Genomic DNA, 22268 nt, shown 5'->3' with positions numbered 1-22268 from the left:
ACTATTCCAAAAAGTTATGTGCGCCAATGGGCGGCGATTCACCCTACTTATACTTCTCTTTCCCCCTATCTCGCTCTAGAAAAAAAAGGAAACTATTATAACTCTCTTGGATCCCCCCCCCCCCCCCCTCTCTCTCTCCTAATTAAACTTGCTCTGCTATATTTTTTAACTGGGGAGGTGATGCTGACGCTGCCGGAGATGATTGGGGGGTCGGGGGTGGCATCGCAGGGGAAGCCGCCGCAGCTGATGCCGATGCCGATGCGATGCCGGTTGGGGGATCAGGGGTGGGGTGGAGGCGAATATGCTGGGGGCCGATCGTTGCCGCCAATTAACAAACAATCAGCTCAAGGTTTTGTCCGATTAATTAGCTCCCTGCCTTTTGTTTGGAAAAAAAAGGCAGGCAGGCGCGCTTTGCGTGACTTGGAAAATGACTCAACGGAACGGCGACGGCGACTGACCTCAGCCGACGGCGACGGTGCCAAGGTGATGATGGCCCGCCCCGCCCCAATCATGAGATCGGCAGCGTCGGCATGGCAACTGCATGAGCGGCTGCTGTGAGAGCCGGCCAGGAACGCGTGCCCCTATCTTCACTCGGTTCAGGTCCATGGCCCATGGGCACAAAACGAGTACGATGATTTGGTTGGGTCACGGGCTATGTTTTTTTTTAAGGGAAAACCAAGTTTTATTACCACAGAATGTGGGATACATCGTTGTTCATGGGAGTGGTCAAACCAAATGTGCCGTCCCGGACCACGAGTAAGAGAATACTTGGCTAGTTTATGAGCCTCAACATTAACCCTACGACTTTCAAAAATAAAATTACAGTTGAAAAGAGTTGCTTGGAGCTTGACCTCCTTAATGATCGCTCCATATCTTCCTGCCGAATCGCTCTTTATGTCCATGATCACTTGCTTGCAATCCGAAGATACCACCAAGTTATGAATATGCATATCCGCCGCAAGTGATAGAGCTTCCCTCACAGCGATGGCTTCAAGTGTTGCTGGATCCTGAACACCTACTATCACCAGAGCTGAACTGCCAACGAAGTTGCCGTTGCCATCTCTACAAACAGCTGAAACGGCTCCACCTCTGCCTTGGCGTGTTGTTGCATCCACATGGATTTTATGAAAGCCCGTAGGTGGTCGCCTGGGTCTCGGCGCTCGTCCCTGCACTGGAGGTTCAGTTGGCCTCATCTCTTCCTTTCCAAAAATCATTCCTAGTTCTTCAATATACCTATTGACAAAGGAGTATGTAGCGTGAGGGCTTTGAAATATGCCTTCATGTATAGCCTTCCGACGGGTTGTCCAGATCGCCCATAATGTAACTGAAAGTTTGACAAACATTTCATGTGACAAAAGCTCCATCAATGTGAACAGCCAGTTCTTGGCGCTGGGCTCCGTGGTTGATATCAATTGTTGTGCCATCTCATCATCAACCAGGGCCCAAATGCAACGTGACATCGTACAATTGATCAGTGAATGTCTCCATGAATCTGGCGAGCCACAGATACCGCAAGCAGGGGAGTCTGTCATGTGCCTATGAGCTCTCACGTCATTTGTGGGTAGCGATTGCTTGGACAAGCGCCACAAGAACATTCTGACCTTTCCAGGCACCTTAATCTTCCACAGGTTTTTTCATGAGTTCTCCTCCACAGCCGTCCTAGAGGGACCGGCGTTACCGTCGAGCCACGCCTCTCTCCTCTGTTTAATAGTCACCAACATTCTGTATGCCGATTTCACCGTGAAATTACCCTTCTTTTCAAAGTTCCAGCTCCAGAAGTCCGGAATGTTTCTTGTACAGAGGGGGATCCCAAGAATAATTGGGACATCCATTGGCATGAACACCTCCTCCACTCGTTCTCTGATCCAGCTAGCAGAAGTAGGGTCGATGAGCTCAAAGACAAAAGTAGGGGGGTTTGGAGACACGCTGCCATAAGGACGCAGCATTTCATCACGGGGAAGCCAATTATCTGTCCAGATGTTTGTTGATTGTCCATTCCCTATGCGCTTGATCAGGCCAAGTTTCAGGGTATCCCTTCCATCTATCATGGCCCTCCAGATCTGGCTCGGGTGTGTACCCAGCTCGGCTTCCAATATGGTGCTGTTAGGGAAGTAAACTCCCTTTAATATTCGGCCGCTTAGGGAGTCTGGGTTAAGCAAGAGTCGCCATGCCTGGCGAGCTAACATAGCAAGATTAAACAACTCAAAATCCTTGAAACCTAACCCACCCATACCTTTTGGTTGCGTCATAGAATTCCATGAAACCCAATGCGGTTTGCGCTGGCCATCTTTGCTTCCCCACCAGAACTTTCTGATCAACTTATTCAGATGCTCACATAAACCTCTGGGGAGTTTGAAACACGACATGGAAAAAACAGGGACTGCTTGAGCAACCGATTTTACTAGTACCTCTTTGTCGGCTGATGACAAAGCTTTAGCTATCCAGCCCTGTATTTTGCTCCAGAGACGATCTTTGAGATATTTAAAAGCACCATTTTTGGAACCCCCGATGTCAGATGGCATACCAAGATACTTCTCATTCAAAGTTTCGTTCTGTACATTCAGCAAGTTCTTTATGTCTTGCCTCGTACTATCTGGCACCCCTTTGCTGAAGAAGATAGATGATTTTGCATTATTAACTCGCTGCCCCGACGCTTGACAATATTGGTCCAAAACCAGGTTCACCTCATTAGCTCCCTCACCGTTTGCCTTGAAGAACAGCAGGCTGTCATCAGCGAATAGCAAATGGTTCACCGGTGGCGCTGAGGGTGCCACCTGTAGACCTTGCAAGTTGGATGACTCTCTTCTGGATTTTAATAGGCACGAAAGGCCCTCTGCTGCTATCAAGAACAAATATGGAGAGATTGGGTCCCCTTGTCTTATCCCCCTTGATGGTTCAAACTCTTCAAGTTTCTTACCATTGAACATCATTGAAAATTTAACTGTGGTAACCAGACTCATAACGATGTCCACCCACCTATTGGTGAAGCTAAGTTTAAGCATAATCGCCCTCAGATAAGTCCATTCCAGTCTATCATAGGCTTTCATCATATCAAGCTTCAACGCACAGGACTGGTGCTTTTTCGCCTTGTTCCTCTTCATAAAGTGTAGGCACTCGTAGGCAGTGATAATGTTATCAGTTATTAACCTTCCTGGGACGAAAGCTGACTGCTCCTCAGATATGATGTCAGGCAAGACTACTTTCAGATGGTTAGCGACCACCTTAGAAGCAATCTTATATAGAACATTACACAAGCTTATAGGACGAAACTGTGTGAGTAGCGTAGGGTTTTTTACCTTCGGGATCAGAACCAAGACTGTCTCATTGATAGACTCAGCCGATTCGTGTCCTTCCACAATTTTCAACACCACATTTGTCACTTCATCCTTGCAAATTTCCCAATGTCTCTGGAAGAAGTGAGCTGAAAAACCATCTGGGCCAGGTGCCTTGGTTGGAAACATCTGGAATAAAGCATTTTTGACCTCCTCTTGACTATAAGGTGCATTTAAGGCTAAGTTCATATCTGGGGTTACCTTACGAGGAACTGTCGCTAGCACCTGTTCCATGTTATGAGTACCTTCTGTAGTGTATAACTCCTTATAAAAAGCTGTGGTTATGGTCTCCATCTCATTAGCGTCCTCGGTTAGCTGTCCATCTAGACGCTGTAATGCTTTAATTTGATTCTTTCTTCTGCGCCTACTAGCTCTTAGATGAAAAAATAGGTGTTTTTGTCCCATGCACTAGCCAGTCGATTCTCGCCCGTTGGCGCCAAAGAATCTCTTCTCTGTGAAAAAGTTCGACAAGCCTATCAGTCACTTTCAACTCTGCATGGCTCTGACCTGCACGTCCTGGCATCTGTCGCATCAACTCGAGCTGCCGCTTTAGCTGGCCAATTTCCCGCCTGACGCTACCAAAATGATTGCGATCCCAGTGTGTCAAGTCATCAGCCAACCCATTCAGCTTTGCATGGATTGATTCGACCGAATCTCCCGGGATCTGTGCCCATGCACTCTCCACTACTGCATGTAACACCGGATCTCTTTCCACAATTCGTATTTAAAAGGGCGTGGACCCCTTCTGCATGCATGCACGTCGCGCAGCTGCAGTAGTATGGGACTGTGATCCGACGACGCCGCGCTCTTGTGCTCAACGTTGGCACTGGGAAAAGCTGAGATAAATGAAGAATTTGCAACTCCTCTATCAAGCCGTACTCTGGTATAGGTCCCTCCCGCTACCTTTTTCTCAAAAGTCCAACTTGTGCCCGTGTATCCAATGTCAGTTAGCCCGCAGGTGTCAAGAGCGTCCCGGAATAAATCCATCTGGGCCTGACTTCTGTTTCCCACCCCGTCGTGTTCATGGGCGTAGATGACCTCATTGAAATCACCCAATGCTACCCATGGTAATGAGCTTACTCCTGTAATCCCTCGGAGCATATCCCATGTTTTATATCTCTGGTTCACCTGTGCCTCACCATAGACAAAAGTTACTCGTATCTGTGACTCAACAAGATCCTCAACAGAAACGTCAATATGGTACTCAGAGTAACCCAGAACTTCAACTTTTATTGCATCATTCCAAAAAAATCCTAAACCTCCGCTTCTACCAGAACTGCTAACTGCATAGCTATTATTAAAACCAAGATTACCTACCAAGCTCTCAACACGAGATCCCTCTATTTGAGTTTCTAAGATACATAATATAGAGGGGGCATACTGCTTCGTTAGATCACGAAGCTCTCGAACTGTCGCGGGTTTGCCAGCCCCACGACAGTTCCAACAAAGTATACTCATTGCGCTAGGCGCGACTCCCCTTGGGAGCCCGCCAAAAGCGCATTTGTTGGTTTGTTTGCTGCAGGATTCTTCTCCTTTGGCTTGACAGGGATCTGTGGTGTTGACTTGTTTCTCTTTGCCTCCTGCTTTGAAGAGGGGCTCTCCGGCATTGTTGGCGGCGGGAGGGCAAGGAGCTTGCTACCTCCCGGAGTTTGGTTGCTACCTGGCACTGACGCTACCGTAGCTTGGGAGGCTACACGCTTTCTGTTTCGATCCACCTCTTCCATCTCCGCATCTGCAGAGTTTCCCATAGCCGGTTCATCGTCATATAATGGGCGATCTTGATTATTCCCCCTGCCTCGTCCTCTACCTGAACCCGAACGGCCTCTGCCTCGTCCACCACCAGATTCCCTGCCTTCACCTGGACCACGCCCTGGTCCTCTGAACCATGCTGCCTGAAGGTCTTTGTATACCAGAGCTCCCGGAAGGTGGATTCCATCACCACATTCCTTGTATTTGTGGCCCAAGTGACCACACACAGCGCACCAGTCCGGCAATCTTTCATACTTAACCCTGAAGATCAATCTGACAAACTCCTTCTGCTTCTTGATGACAAGCGAGACAACATTCTTGAGGGGCTTTGTGACATCTATCTTGATACGCACTCTAAAGAAGTTACCTTCAAAGTCTTGGGATTTTGGCTCAGCATAGATAAATTCACCCACAGTAGAGGACAGCGATTTTATCTTGCAGAAGTAGCCCTCAGGCAAGTCATGGATTTGGATCCATATATCCACTTTGTTTAGCTCAATTGCAGATGGTTTTGTGAAGCCATCATATGGTGCAATCACCACTGTTTTACCCTTGAAGGTCCAGGGGCCCTCCTCCATTACACGTTCCCAGTCGCCGAGGCACGAGAATTGGAGGGTGTAAAGATTCTCTTCTAGTGGACGAAATTTCACCTCTTGTGCAAGATCCCACGCCACGCGCATGTTACGGAAGAACCAATATTGGCTATAGGGCTTATCTGTGTGGACACGGGCCAGCGCCATCCACCTGGTGGCATCCTCTGGTAGCTCATCTTCCTCGATCACCACATCTTCTAGGTCATCCTCCTTCAGACCTAATTCCTTCATCATCGCCTCCATATCGCTCATGGCCGTAGCCGAGCTTGAAGACGGATCTGACATCTGTTGTTTCTCTTGCCCGAAGAAAGACACGGTTTCCGCGAGCGGGGGTTCCCTAGCGTCTCCGTCAGCCTCGTCGCCCCGCAGCAAAGCCCCGGAGATCGACGGCCGGCAAGGAGGGCAGGGGAGCGAAATTCTCCAAGGCGGCCGTCGTCGCCTGGAGGAGGGGAACCCTAACGTGAGGGGATAGAAAACCCTAACGTGAGGGGACGGTCACGGGCTATGTGAAACCGCACCTCACATGCTGGACATGTAACGGTCCTGGTAAACGACTTGGGTCAAGCATCAGGGACAGGGACGCCGTACAAGCGCCCATTCTTTTTTTTTTGAAACGGAGGCAAAAGCTTTGCCTCATCCATTAATTAAGAGAGAAAAGAGTTTGTTACAAGTCACTGGCATGAGATCACTCTCGCAAAATAAGAGACCCTAATTTTTTTGCACCGGCGATGACCCAAAGGTGGGCCTCAGTATTGATGGAGTCAAGCAATGCAGGTGGAGGGGCGCTCTTGTGCTTGAAGACCCTTGCGTTTCGCTCATTCCAGACGGTCCACGTAACAAGCATGGTGAGAGACGCCTTGGCTTGGCGGTTTGGCGTGCCATTGTCGCAAGCGCCCATTCTTGCGAGCACAAGCATTTGCATGCACGCACACACGGAGACGGAACGTCATACGCCCGCACCAAGCTTCACGCATGAACCAACAAACATCTTCTGGCGGCCGTCTCGTTATTATATTAAATTAAAAATAATAACAATGTGAGCGTACCTAACCCGTCTGGTTGATTTTCTAAAAAGGGCCTCAAAATGCAGCCTGGTCACAACACCGGATCGCTCTCTCTTTGCTCATGGCTACTCTACAAAACCAACCAACCAACCATTTCTTATACTAGTACTACCAGAGCAGAGGCAGGGTTTGATCCATTCCAAACCAGGTAAGGTTCGCCTGCTTTGACCTGGAACTGTCCCTTCCTAAATTCCCCTTTGCATTTGATCAGAAAAGTCACCATAGGCACGCACGGCACAACCGTACAATTGAGTGCCAAACCATAGCTTTATCACAGACACGAAGCTACCAAATATTCACAACTCTCGCACACAACAGAACAACAACTACTACACCTAAAATCTCTACGCCACGCCATCTTTTCATTTCGTGATGTAGAACCGGTTGTGCGGGGCGCGGGGGTCGGTCATCTTCTCGAAGTCGAGGTCCATGTCGTCGTCGTACTCCTCCTCCTCCTGCGGCTCCGCCGCCCTCCTCCGCCGCTCCCGGGACTCGGCGGCCTCCCGCAGCGCCTTCTTCCGGACGTAGTCCTCGTACGACGTCTCGCACCACTTCTTGGCGTCCCCGATGATCTGCTGGTTGTGCCGCTCCACGTCCCGCTCCAGCTTCACCTTCTCCGTGTTGCGCGGCTCGCCCCAGTAGTCGTACCGGTACATCGGCTTCGACGGGTCGTAGTAGTCCTTGCCGTACACCACCGTCTCGTCCACGTCGTACCGCCCCGGCTCCTCGATGGGGAGGCCCAGGGCCTTCCGGCTGCCGGTTTATATAGATGTTAGTAATGAGAGCGTGTGTGTTGAGTGTGATGAAACCTGTTGTTCAGTTGCAGTTACCAGCATATGTCTCTGAGCAGAGCCTCCCTCTCTTCGTAGGAGCGACGCCACTGCAGCAGATCGTACTCGTCCATTTCTATGTTCCGTCGCATCTTCCCGATTTTGTACTCCTCTCCTCTTTCTTGTGCTTCCGCTTTGAGCCTTTTAATCTCCTGCGTCAGTTAAGTTTCAGCATCAGTAAAGGAATGGCAGAGTGGCTAAACAAAATCCAGCTAAAGATGGAAGAAACGGTACCTCACGCTCAGCACGAGCAGCCTTCATATCGAGTTCTTTGATGTTTACATTCTACAACAGAGAAAGTTCAGAACCACAATGGGCATATCATTAAGGGATCGCTGTACTGTGAAATAAACACCCAACGATGATCAAAGTAATCACGACACACAAATGCGTACCACAACTTTCTTTTTAAGCACTGTTTCTTTGACACGCCCTTCAGTGTATTGAATCCTATTTTCTTCGTCGAACGAGGATGTATCAACTGTTGACTCGTACGTCACATCCCTGAATTTATCTGGATTTTCATCCTCGTGGTCTAAAATCATCTGCTCCGCATTATGCCATTCCCAAAGCTGCAAGCAAATAAAAAACATTCCTGTTAAACCTATCGAATGGGAACTAAGTGTAAACACTAGGAGGGAGCAAGAGACATAAGCATGTTAGCGGTAGATATATGGCTACCGTTTCAACAAAGGGGTGGTCTGACACCAAAGGTTCTGTTTCCATGTCTGTCAAAGGCTTTTTCCTAGGAATGGGCGGCCTTCCACCTTCGCGCTGTCAGTGCATATAAAGGTAAGAAGCACACACAAGCACATAGCACTGATGAAGTAAGAACAAAAATAATGTGAAAATACTTGAGGGAATTACTAGATTTAACGAAGTAGCAGAAAACAGAATCAAGAGAGCAAATGTTAAATCAATTGAAAAGTCGTACCCACAGCTGCTCTTCGTTTGTATCCTCCTTACGGTGAAATATTGGTGGGAAGTCAAACCTATTAAATCTGCAGCAAGGAAGAAGATAGACAACCCTGAGTCAAAAGAGACTGAAGGTAAATCGAAGCAATGCATAACACAACGGACATTAAAGCCGTCACACAATCAGGACTCGTCAGAGTGACCGAGGATAAGGATAGTGAGTTAGTGACGGCACTCACACTAGGTGATCAATGTTAGGATAGACAAGGCGCATTTCAAGTGGGAAACGAAACCGATATGGGTCTCGTTTGGCCTGCAAAATAATAGATAGTTATAATTCACTAGTAAGGCATATCTACGAAAGTTACTGAAATTCCAGGGTCCAGGTTGCAAAGAAAAATATATATATCTTATAAAAAAAAACTACTCCCGATCCATATTACTTGTCGCAGCTTAGTATAAAGTTGTACTAAAGCTGTGACAAGTAATATGGATCAGAGGGAGTAACAAAATTGTACTTGAAAGTGCTCATTTGATCCCGAGCTCACATGCTCTCTGATGAACAGTAAAATCATAAAAAAAATCTGATTTTTTTTGTGATAAACATTGATGAAAGTTTTAACATCCTGCAAAATATCGTGATGAAATAACATTCGTGGAGGTCTGGACAAAAAAAATCAATGCTTCCAACAATAGTCTTTTCAGAGCATCGATTTTGATTATTTTTTTTGGCCCAGACCCACATGAATGTCATTTCATCACAAAAAATTGCAGGCGGTAAAAACATTCATCAATGTTTATCACAAAAAAAACAGATTTTTTTTATTTTGCTTACTATTTTTTCGGATGTTACTGTTCATCAGGGACATGCGAGCTCGGGTTCAAATACTCGAGGTCCAATTGTACTTTGGTAATGCCAAAGCACCACTAACATATCATAATGCAATGTGGATAACCAGGCATTCCTCCACTACATATTGTTTACCATTAGATATCTTCAGAAGCAGCAACAGAAATTGGAAAATGAACTTCAAGGATAACTAACCAGAATTTCCACATAGACATTCATGCCAGGTTTGATATGGTGGCGGATCCAATACCAATCGTTTCCTTTTATTGGCACCCACCTAAACATATAAAGAGATGCAGCCACACAAATTAAATATTTTCTTTACTATAACAAGTTATGTAAAAACAGTAGAATATTCTAAGAAGGCAAAGTTAGGCCTGAGTGCCATTCATTAATCATCATTCAACATAATGCTATTGGTAGAATATTGTGATGCAGTTTCGTGCCAACATGCAGATGCCCTTAATATTTCCATGTAGTATTATTCACCGTAGCTAACAGGTCACATTTGAAAGCAAGACAACAACAAAATGTTACTAAAATATCAGCCATGGTAACTCCACAATTGCGCAGAAGATTTAGAGGAGTACATACCCATCATGTGTGCCACCAATATCCACAAAAGCTCCTTGATGGAGGTGAATAGAGATCACTTTACCGTAACATATCTGCATGTGGTAGATTGAACCATTTATCAAAGGTTAAAATGGTAACAGTCAGCAAGTTACTGAAGAGGGAAGGTACAATCAAAAGTTTAAGTGGAACCTGTCCAGGGTAGAAGAATGGAAGTTCCAGCTGCACAAAAGCAATCAACAAATCAGCAATTAACAGGACCAGGAAAAATAGAACTAAATTAGGCAGCAAATTCAAGAGCAAATGGACATACCATATCTTCTCGGTAGTCCTTACCTCTTTTTCGTCTACCAGGGTAGTAATCCTGATCAAACTGCATAACAAAAATAGCCAAGTAGAATATTACTGCTCAGTCCTGAAATGATGAGAATGGCTACAAACACTTGAGGAGATGACAAGCCAGACTCAAAATCATTGTGATAATCCAAGTATATGAAGAAACCAGAACATTTGAAGGAACCAAAACCAGTTGACTAGCTTGCAGGGCTATCATTAAAAGGCTGTGTTTCTTAAGTGAAATGCAACCATCGCTAGCCTGGATAGTAATAATGGCAAAATACAATCATTATTAGCTGTATAGCTTATAGGAAATCATAGTGCTATGTCCACAATAGTAACGTCCATAACCCGACAAATAACAATTTAGGCTAGTGGCTCCAAAGTTCAGTTACTGGGGAAAGTATGAAGTTAACACTTATTGAATATTTTGCAGTCCAGGGCAAATGCAAAACAGATATCTTAAGTTCATCTCAAAATAAATAATAATGCACCGCCAGCCAACACCAATCACAAGAGTTGAAAGTCGAAACAAAGGTGTACACGGAATGCGGAGCAACATTGTTCACAACCAATGTGCAACTAAACAGGCACATAACAGGTTACTGAATAGTGTATACCAACATGATACCATGTTACTGCATTTGAGCATTTCTACAGCCTACTTGAACAAGGAAATATATCATGGAACAACTATCACAATGCATCACTATGATCATTCTACAAGGGTCCTCTTGAACTAATTAATAACCATTGAAATAATACTACAGGTCCTTTTTGAACTAATCGCGAGAAGGCACTTCCTTTTGAAATTATCAAGGGTGATAAAATACTGGGGAGCAGTGATCAAACACATTTCATGACAATTATGTGGCTCAAGAAGCTCCCCTGTATGTGGGCTGCAGACTTGCAGTCCACAACAATCATTTAACTACAAGCAGACCGGAAAATTATAAAGCCACCTTCGATTGCATCATAGCAGAACAAATTCACAATGCTCTGCTGCAATGACAGAACTATTTTCTCATAGAATCATCATGGCCAGTGCGGATTTGCGAGTACTGGACACGGATAATCGATTGAGTTATAGTGATATGTACTACCTTGTAGGACTCCTCCTCAAGCCTGTCCCTGTTGGTATCCACCCACTCCTTGTACTGCTTCAGGAACACCTTGTACCGCTCCAGCGCCAGATCCTGCGGCGCGTCCTCCACCTTCTCCACGTTGGTCACCCCCTTGGCGGCCGCCGCCTCCATGTCCACCCGCTCCGACGCCGCCCTGTGAGCCTCCCGTATGAACGCCAGCTCGTCCTGGTCCACCTCCCAGCCGGGCGGCGGCCAGTCCCGAGGCGGGATGAGCCGCAGCGGGAGCTGGCCGGCCCACGCGGTCTCGAGGGGCTCGGGCGTCTCGCGCATGGAGAAGAGGCGCTCCAGGTACCCCGGCTCGGACTCCACCTTCTCGCGGTAGGCCGGGGTGAGCATGCGGAACGCCTCGACGGACTCCGGCGAGGTGAGCGGCACCTCCTCGCCCTCGTTGAGGCTGTGGCGCGCGAAGGCCACCTCGGGGCTCATCGCCTCCTCCCAGGGCGCCCAGCCGTGCTCGACCCAGCTCCGGCGGCGCGCCACGTCCTCGGGCTCGGTGTTCTTGACGAGGATGGAGGGGAGCACGGGCGGGTCGTCGGCGGGGATCTCGTCGGGGCCCGAGGGGGAGACGGACAGGGCGAGGCGGCGGAGGCGGGGCCGGAGTACGGGCTTGGGGCGGAGGCCCGGAGGGGCGAGGAGGTGGAGGAAGGTGGCGCTGGTCGCCATTTTCTGCGGGGTTTGGGAGGACGGCGCGGCGGTCGGTCGGTCGTCCCGCCGAGGGGTTTAAGACGCCGGGAGGATAAGGTGCGGCTGCTGGGAGCCACCTGTCAGCGAGCGATCCAGCTCCATTATTACCAGTTATTTTTATTTCAGAATCTCGCCTTTTCTTTTCCAAACTCCCGTTACTCTCACTCACTCGTTCCTGCTACCTCCGTCCTGGTTTACAGTTCGCTTACATTTTGGATCATATTTTAATTAATAAAATATAAGTTATACGTAGCAAATCATTATAAACTATTGCATTTGAATACTACCAATCTAATAATATATAATTTTGTGACATGTGTTAACATTTTGCTAGTCAAATATAATGTCAGACTTTGATCGAAAATAATAAGATTCCCCCGCAAATATATATGATAGAGATTAATAAACCCAGATGAAGGTGATAATAGAGTAGTGAGAGTAGTGCATATGATATATTAACCTCGAGAAGTATTTATTTTTAAAAGTCAATCTTTGTCAAAGATTGTCTTTTCATATATACGCATTTATATTTTGAAACGGATGGAAAAAGTGTTGTTAGAATTGATCCACACGTCGATCTACCGAGGACCAAACAATCACACGAGTACGAACCGAGATTTGTTAACGAGGTTCGCCGATATGGCTACATCCCCGGCCCTGACTACGGGCGCTCTTCCCCATGACACCGCTACAATACCGCACTCCAGTCGCCCGGGCGCTAGCACACGCCGCCGGCTACCCCACGTGCCTGTGCTATTATGTGGCATATGTTACATAGTCTGTCTACCCCCGCACTATATGAGAGGCCTAGGATACAAATGTCCTATTATGACACAACTCTATATCCTGTCTACACGGCGTACGACTCAGAGTTCAATTGTAACCTACCTTACAATAATATTTGACACAACTCTAACAAGTGTTACTTTCACATAATTATATACTTCCTCCACTAGCATCCTTAAGCGTAATTATGTCTCAATTTTCATTTTTCCCGATGGATAAGGCGGACATCATCAGCACGTCTTTGCTTATTGTAGTGCACGTGATAGAGCTGTTGGGGAACGTAGTATTTCAAAAAAATCCTACGACCACGCAAGATCTATTTAGGAGAAGCATAGCAACGAGCGGGGAGAATGTGTCCACGTAACCTCGTAGACCGAAAGCGGAAGCGTTTAGTAACGCGGTTGATGTAGTCGAACGTCTTCGCGATCCAACCAATCAAGTACCGAACGCACGGCACCTCCGTGATCTGCACACGTTCAGCTCGGTGACGTCCCTCAAACTCTTGAACCAGTTGAGGCCGAGGGAGAGTTTCGTCAGCACGACGGCGTGGTGACGGTGATGATGAAGTTACCGACGCAGGGCTTCGCCTAAGCACTACGACAATATGATCGAGGTGGAAAATTGTGGAGGGGGCACCGCACACGGCTAAAGATTAACTTGTGTGTCTATGGGGTGCCCCTCCCCCGTATATAAAGAAGGGGAGGAGGAGGCCGACCGGCCACAAGGGGCGCGCCAAGGGGGGAGGAATCCTACTCCTAGTAGGAGTAGGTTTCCCCCTTTCCTAGTCCAAGAAGGAGAAGAAGGGAAAGAGGAGAGAAGAGAAGGAAGGAGGGGGGGCGCCCCCCTTCCTCTTGTCCAATTCAGACTGGGCAATGGGGGGGCGCCACCTCTGGCCGGCCCTCTCTCTTCTCCACCAAGGCCCATTAATTCCCGGGGGGTTCCGGTAACCTCCCGGTACTCCGGAAAATACCCGAACTTCTCCGGAACCATTCCGGTGTCCGAATATAGCCTTCCAATATATCAATCTTTATGTCTCGACCATTTCGAGACTCCTCGTCATGTCCGTGATCTCATCCGGGACTCCGAACAACCTTCGGTACATCAAATCACATAACTCATAATACAAATCGTCATCGAACGTTAAGCGTGCGGACCCTACGGGTTCGAGAACTATGTAGACATGACCGAGACACTTCTCCGGTCAATAACCAATAGCGGAACCTGGATGCTCATATTGGTTCCTACATATTCTACGAAGATCTTTATCGGTCAAACCGCACAACAACATACGTTGTTCCCTTTGTCATCGGTATGTTACTTGCCCGAGATTCGATCGTCGGTATCATCATACCTAGTTCAATCTCGTTACCGGCAAGTCTCTTTACTCGTTCCGTAATGCATCATCCCGTGACTAACTCATTAGTCACATTGCTTGCAAGGCTTATAGTGAGGTGCATTACCGAGAGAGCCCAGAGATACCTCTCCGAAACACGGAGTGACAAATCCTAATCTCAATCTATGCCAACCCAACAAACACCATCGGAGACACTTGTAGAGCATATTTATAATCACCCAGTTACGTTGTGACGTTTGATAGCACACTAAGTGTTCCTCCGGTATTCGGGAGTTGCATAATCTCATAGTCATAGAAACATGTATAAGTCATGAAGAAACCAATAGCAATAAATTAAACGATCATAGTGCTAAGCTAACGGATGGGTCTTGTCCATCACATCATTCTCTAATGATGTGATCCCGTTCATCAAATGACAACACATGTCTATGGCTAGGAAACTTAACCATCTTTGATTAACGAGCTAGTCAAGTAGAGGCATAATGGGGACACTCTGTTTGTCTATGTATTCACACATGTATCAAGTTTTCGGTTAATACAATTCTAGCATGAATAATAAACATTTACCATGATATAAGGAAATATAAATAACAACTTTATTATTGCCTCTAGGGCATATTTCCTTCAGTCTCCCACTTGCACAAGAGTCAATAATCTAGATTACATTGTAATGATTCTAACACACATGGAGTCTTGGTGTTGATCATGTTTTGCTCGTGAGAGAGGCTTAGTCAACGGGTCTGCAACATTCAGATCCGTATGTATCTTGCAAATCTCTATGTCCCCTTCCGACACTTGATGACGAATGGAATTGAAGCGTGTCTTGATGTGCTTGGTTCTCTTGTGAAATCTGGATTCCTTCGCCAAGGCAATTGCTCCAGTATTGTCACAAAAGATTTTCATTGGACCCGATGCACTAGGTATGACACCTAGCTCGGATATGAACTCCTTCATACAGACTCCTTCATTTGCTGCTTCTGAAGCAGCTATGTATTCCGCTTCACACGTAGATCCCGCCACGATGCTCTGCTTAGAACTGCACCAACTGACAGCTCCACCATTCAATATAAACACGTATCCGGTTTGTGACTTAGAGTCATCCGAATCAGTGTCAAAGCTTGCATCGACGTAATCATTTATGACGAGCTCTTTGTCACCTCCATAAACGAGAAACATATGCTTAGTCCTTTTCAGGTATTTCGGGATGTTCTTGACCGTTGTCCAGTGATCCACTCTTGGATTACTTTGGTACCTCCCTACTATACTTATAGCAAGGCACACATCAGGTCTGGTACACAGCATTGCATACATGATAGAACCTATGGCTGAAGCATAGGGAATGACTTTCATTTTCTCTCTATCTTCTGTAGTGGTCGGGCATTGAGTCTCACTCAACTTCACACCTTGTAACACAGGCAAGAACCCTTTCTTTGACTGGTCCATTTTGAACTTCTTCAAAATCTTATCAAGGTATGTGCTTTGTGAAAGTCCAATTAAGCGTCTTGATCTATCTCTATAGATCTTGATGCCCAATATATAAGCAGCTTCACCGAGATCTTTCATTGAAAAATTCTCATTCAAGTATCCTTTTATGCTATCCAGAAATACTGTATCATTTCCAATCAACAATATGTCATCCACATATAATATTAGAAATGCTATAGAGCTCCCACTCACTTTCTTGTAAATACAAGCTTCTCCAAAAGTCTGTATAAAACCATATGCTTTGATCACACTATCAAAACGTTTATTCCAACTCCGAGAGGCTTGCACCAGTCCATAAATGGGTCACTGGAGCTTGCACACTTTGTTAGCATCCTTTGGATCGATAAAACCTTCGGGTTGCATCATATACAACTCTTCTTCCAGAAATCCATTCAGGAATGCAGTTTTGACATCCATTTGCCAAATTTCATAACCATAAAATGCGGCAATTGCTAACATGATTCGGACAGACTTAAGCATCGCTACGGGTGAGAAAGTCTCATCGTAGTCAATCCCTTGAACTTGTCGAAAACCTTTTGCAACAAGTCGAGCTTTATAGACAGTAACATTGCCATCAGCGTCAGTCTTCTTCTTGAAGATCCATTTATTCTCGATGGCTTGCCGATCATCAGGCAAGTCAACCAAAGTCCACACTTTGTTCTCAAACATGGATCCCATCTCAGATTTCATGGCCTCAAGCCATTTTGCGGAATCTGGGCTCATCATCGCTTCCTCATAGTTCGTAGGTTCGTGGTCTAGTAACATGACATCCAGAACAGGATTACCGTACCACTCTGGTGCGGATCTTACTCTGGTTGACCTACGAGGTTCGGTAGTAACTTGATCTGAAGTTTCATGATCACTGTCATTAGCTTCCTCACTAATTGGTGTAGGAATCACTGGAACTGATTTCTGTGATGAACTACTCTCCAATAAGGGAGCAGGTACAATTACCTCATCCAGTTCTACTTTCCTCCCACTCACATCTTTCGAGAGAAACTCCTTCTCTAGAAAGGATTCATTTTTAGCAACGAACATCTTGCCTTCGGATCTGTGATAGAAGGTGTACCCAACAGTCTCCTTTGGGTATCCTATGAAGACACATTTCTCCTATTTGGGTTCGAGCTTATCAGGTTGAAGCTTTTTCACATAAGCATTGCAGCCCCAAACTTTAAGAAACGACAACTTGGGTTTCTTGCCAAACCACAGTTCATAAGGTGTCATCTCAACGGATTTAGATGGTGCCCAATTTGATGTGAATGCAGTCGTCTCTAAAGCACAACACCAAAACGATAGCGGTAAATCAGTAAGAGACATCATAGATCGCACCATATCTAATAAAGTGCGGTTACGACGTTCGGACACACCATTACGCTGTGGTGTTCCAGGTGGCGTGAGTTGCGAAACTATTCCATATTGTTTCAAATGAAGACCAAACTCGTAACTCAAATATTCTCCTCCACGATCAGATCGTAGATACTTTATTTTCTTATTACGATGATTTTCCACTTCACTCTGAAATTCTTTGAACTTTTCAAATGTTTCAGGCTTATGTTTCATCAAGTAGATATACCCATATCTACTCAAATCATCTGCGATGGTAAAAAAAAACCGATACCCGCTGCGAGCCTCAACACTCATCGGACCACATACATCAGTATGTATTATTTCCAACAAGTCTGTTGCTCGCTCCATTGTTTCGAAGAACGTAGTCTTAGTCATCTTGCCCATGAGGCATGGTTCGCAAGCATCAAGTGATTCATAAACAAGTGATTCCAAAAGTCCATCAGCATGGAGTTTCTTCATGCGCTTTACACCAATATGACCTAAATGGCAGTGCCACAAATAAGTTGCACTATCATTATTAAACTTACATCTTTTGGCTTCAATACTATGAATATGTGTATCACTACTATCGAGATTCAACAGAAATAGACCACTCATCAAGGGTGCATGACCATAAAAGATATTACTCATATACATAGAACAACCATTATTCTCTGATTTAAATGAATAAACGTCTCGCATCAAACAAGATCCAGATATAATGTTCATGCTCAACGCTGGCACCAAATAACAATTATTTAGGTCTAAAACTAATCCCGAAGGTAGATGTAGAGGTAGCGTGCCGACCGCGATCACATCGACTTTGGAACCATTTCCCACGCGCATCGTCACCTCATCCTTAGCCAATCTTCGCTTAATCCGTAGCCCCTGTTTCGAGTTGCAAATATGAGCAACATAACCAGTATCAAATACCCAGGCGCTACTGCGAGCATTAGTAAGGTACACATGAATAATATGTATATCAAATATACCTTTCACTTTGCCATCCTTCTTATCCGCCAAATACTTGGGGCAGTTCCGTTTCCAGTGACCAGTCCCTTTGCAGTAGAAGCACTCAGTCTCAGGCTTAGGTCCAGACTTGGGTTTCTTGACTTGAGCAGCAACTTGCTTGCCGTTCTTCTTGAAGTTTCCCTTCTTCCCTTTGCCCTTCTTATTGAAACTAGTGGTCTTGTTGACCATCAACACTTGATGCTCCTTCTTGATTTCTACCTCCGCAGCTTTTAGCATTGCGAAGAGCTCGGGAATTGTCTTATCCATCCCTTGCATATTATAGTTCATCACGAAGCTTTTGTAGCTTGGTGGCAGTGATTGAAGAACTCTGTCAATGACACTATCATCAGGAAGATTAACTCCCAGTTGAGGTAGTTTTCAATGGTGAACATCACTATGTTGATCATATCTACTATATGATTCACGCTCGACCTTTCAGTCTCAGTGTTCCGAGGCCATATCTGCATATGCTAGGCTCGCCAAGTTTAACCCGAGTATTCTATGTGTGCAAATCTGGCTTGCACCCGTTGTATATGAACGTAGAGCTTATCACAACCGATCATCACGCGGTGTCTCGGCACGACGAACTGTAGCAACGATGCATACTCAGGGAGAACACTTATACCTTGAAATTTAATGAGAGGTCATCTTATAATGCTACCGCCGTACTAAGAAAAATAAGATGCATAAAGGATAAACATCACATGCAATCAATATAAGTGATATGATATGGCCATCGTCATCTTGCGCCTTTGATCTCCATCTCCAAAGCACCGTCATGATCACCATCGTCACCGGCTTGACACCTTGATCTCCATCGTAGCATCATTGTCGTCTCGCCAACTATTGCTTCTACGACTATCGCTACCGCTTAGTGATGAAGTAAATCAATTACATGGCGATTGCATTTCATGCAATAAAGCGACAACCATATGGCTCCTGCCAGTTGCCGATAACTGTTACAATACATGATCATCTCATACAACAATTTATATATCATCACGTCTTGACCATATATATCACATCACAGCAAGCCCTGCAAAAACAAGTTAGACGTCCTCTACTTTGTTGTTGCAAATTTTACGTGGCTGCTACGGGCTTGCAAGAACCGTTCTTACCTACGCATCAAAACCACAATGATTTTTCGTCAAGTGTGCTGTTTTAACCTTCAACAAGGACCGGGCGTAGTCACACTCGATTCAACTAAAGTTGGAGAAACAGACACCCACTAGCCACCTGTGTGCAAAGCACGGCGGTAGAACCAGTCTCATGAACACGGTCATGTAATGTCGGTCTGGGCCGCTTCATCCAACAATACTGCCGAATCAAAATATGACATGCTGGTAAGCAGTATGACAATTATCGCCCACAACTCTTTGTGTTCTACTCGTGCATATAACATCTACGCATAGACCTGACTCGGATGCCACTGTTGGGGAACGTAGTATTTCAAAAAAATTCCTACGATCACGCAAGATCTATCTAGGAGAAGCATAGCAACGAGCGGGGAGAGTGTGTCCACGTACCCTCGTAGACCGAAAGTGGAAGCGTTTAGTAACGCGGTTGATGTAGTCGAACGTCTTCGCGATCCAACCAATCAAGTACCGAACGCACGGCACCTCCGTGATCTGCACACGTTCAGCTCGGTGACGTCCCTCAAACTCTTGATCCAGTTGAGGCCGAGGGAGAGTTTCGTCAGCACGACGGCGTTGTGATGGTGATGATGAAGTTACCGACGCAGGGCTTCGCCTAAGCACTATGACAATATGACCGAGGTGGAAAACTGTGGAGGGGGGCACCGCACACGGCTAAAGATCAACTTGTGTGTCTGTGGGGTGCCCCCTCCCCCGTATATAAAGAAGGGGAGGAGGAGGCCGGCCGGCCACAAGGGGCGCGCCAAGGGGGGAGGAATCCTACTCCTAGTAGGAGTAGGTTTCCCCCTTTCCTAGTCCAAGAAGGAGAAGAAGGGAAAGAGGAGAGAAGAGAAGGAAGGAGGGGGGCGCCCCCCTTCCCCTTGTCCAATTTAGATTGTGCAAGGGGGGGGGGCGCCACCTCTGGCCGGCCCTCTCTCTTCTCCACTAAGGCCCATTAATTCCCGGGGGGTTCCGGTAACCTCCCGGTACTCCGGAAAATACCCGAACTTCTCCGGAACCATTCCGGTGTCCGAATATAGCCTTCCAATATATCAATCTTTATGTCTCAACCATTTCGAGACTCCTCGTCATGTCCGTGATCTCATCCGGGACTCCGAACAACCTTCGGTACATCAAATCACATAACTCATAATACAAATCGCCATCGAACGTTAAGCGTGCGGACCCTACGGGTTTGAGAACTATGTAGACATGACCGAGACACTTCTCCGGTCAATAACCAATAGCGGAACCTAGATGCTCATATTGGTTCCTACATATTCTACGAAGATCTTTATCGGTCAAACCGCACAACAACATACGTTGTTCCCTTTGTCATCGGTATGTTACTTGCCCGAGATTCGATCGTCGGTATCATCATACCTAGTTCAATCTCGTTACCGGCAAGTCTCTTTACTCGTTCCGTAATGCATCATCCCGTGACTAACTCATTAGTCACATTGCTTGCAAGGCTTATAGTGAGGTGCATTACCGAGAGAGCCCAGAGATACCTCTCCGAAACACGGAGTGACAAATCCTAATCTCGATCTATGCCAACCCAACAAACACCATCGGAGACACCTGTAGAGCATCTTTATAATCACCCAGTTACGTTGTGACATTTGATAGCACACTAAGTGTTCCTCCGGTATTCGGGAGTTGCATAATCTCATAGTCATAGAAACATGTATAAGTCATGAAGAAAGCAATAGCAATAAACTAAATGATCATAGTGCTAAGCTAACAGATGGGTCTTGTCCATCACATCATTCTCTAATGACGTGATCCCGTTCATCAAATGACAACACATGTCTATGGCTAGGAAACTTAACCATCTTTGATTAACGAGCTAGTCAAGCATACTAGGGACACTCTGTTTGTCTATGTATTCACACATGTATCAAGTTTCCGGTTAATACAATTCTAGTATGAATAATAAACATTTATCATGATATAAGGAAATATAAATAACAACTTTATTATTGCCTCTAGGGCATATTTCCTTCAAGAGCATCTATCCCCATAGGTAAATATGTCCCTCCAAATATCTGCATAAGTTTTAGACAGTGTTTAGGTGTGTCCGGTATACGTTCTCACTTTTTCTGTCACATAATTACACCCCCTGTACTTCCCATTCCAACTCATTTCGACGAGTATGTTGTGTGTGACACCTCGAGAGCACGCATGAACAACAACATATGATGGCCGGCACAAGGCCCTCCGAGGTGACCTCCCGTGCGGCGTCTCCGACCAAGGAGGCGGCAACCAAGAGCAGCATGGGCCGCATGCGGCGAGTCGGCGCCAGGCCGACGAGGTTGGGAACAACAGTAGGGCGGGTGGGACATGGTCAACGACGGGTAAAGGGAGACGATGTGTTCGGGCATTTTTTTTAAGAAGACAAGGGAGTGGCTGACATGTGGGTCTAGATGGGCTGGGCTGACATGACAAACGTGCTCGTGCCTATCCAGATGATCCTCTTCCCCGCACAGGTCGGGAAATAGCGATCAAACGCGTACCCCCCACACGCATCGTCCTCTGTATGGGCCGTCCAATCCGGATTTTTGCCCATCGGTGGTCCTTGGATAGGTTTTCCTTTTTCTCCTTTCTTTTCTTCTTTTGGTTTTCTTTTTTCTATGTTTCAAGTTTTTCCTGTTTTGTTTTTTTTCCTTTTTTTCTTTTGGTTATTCGTTTTTAAAATTCGCAATTTTAAAAAAAATCATGAAACAGTTTATGAATTCATGTACTTTTTGAAATTAGGAACAAATTTAATTTTTGCATAATTTTTTGAACTTGAGAATTTTTCTTTATTTTTGAACATTTTTTCAAACACAGGAATATTTTTTGTAAGTCGTGAACATTTTTTAAACTGACAAACATTTTTGAAAGTTATGAAGATTTTTTTTAAATTAGCGAACATTTTTTGAAATTAGTGAATTTTTTTGAAAGTTATGATTTTTTTACAAACTCACAAACATTTATGAAATTCATGCACATTTTTTAAAATTGATGAGTTTTTTGAATCTGTGAACATTTTTTGAATCAGATTTTTTTGAAATCATGAACATATTTTGTATTTACGAAGATATTGTGAATCTGCGAACA

The 22268-nt window shown here is 45.6% G+C and overlaps 1 protein-coding gene across 1 annotated transcript; it reads right to left on the bottom strand.

Annotated features, from left to right (window-relative positions):
• Positions 1 to 6920: 6920 nt before the first annotated feature.
• On the bottom strand, positions 6921 to 12107 carry LOC123080016 (protein PLASTID TRANSCRIPTIONALLY ACTIVE 10; the record flags this gene model as incomplete). The annotated part of the gene is made up of 12 exons (XM_044502872.1): positions 6921 to 7491; positions 7569 to 7720; positions 7803 to 7853; positions 7964 to 8140; positions 8250 to 8342; positions 8503 to 8569; positions 8723 to 8796; positions 9529 to 9610; positions 9928 to 10001; positions 10099 to 10128; positions 10220 to 10279; positions 11346 to 12107. Coding segments are annotated over 12 exons (2013 nt in total), but the record flags the coding sequence as incomplete, so codon positions are not given.
• Between the last annotated feature and the right edge of the window lie 10161 nt (positions 12108 to 22268).

This window comes from Triticum aestivum, chromosome 3D, assembly GCF_018294505.1.
Source record: "Triticum aestivum cultivar Chinese Spring chromosome 3D, IWGSC CS RefSeq v2.1, whole genome shotgun sequence".
Classification (NCBI taxonomy): domain Eukaryota; kingdom Viridiplantae; phylum Streptophyta; class Magnoliopsida; order Poales; family Poaceae; genus Triticum; species Triticum aestivum.
Note: the sequence above shows the minus strand (reverse complement) of the source record. Positions and strands in the feature narration are given on the sequence as shown.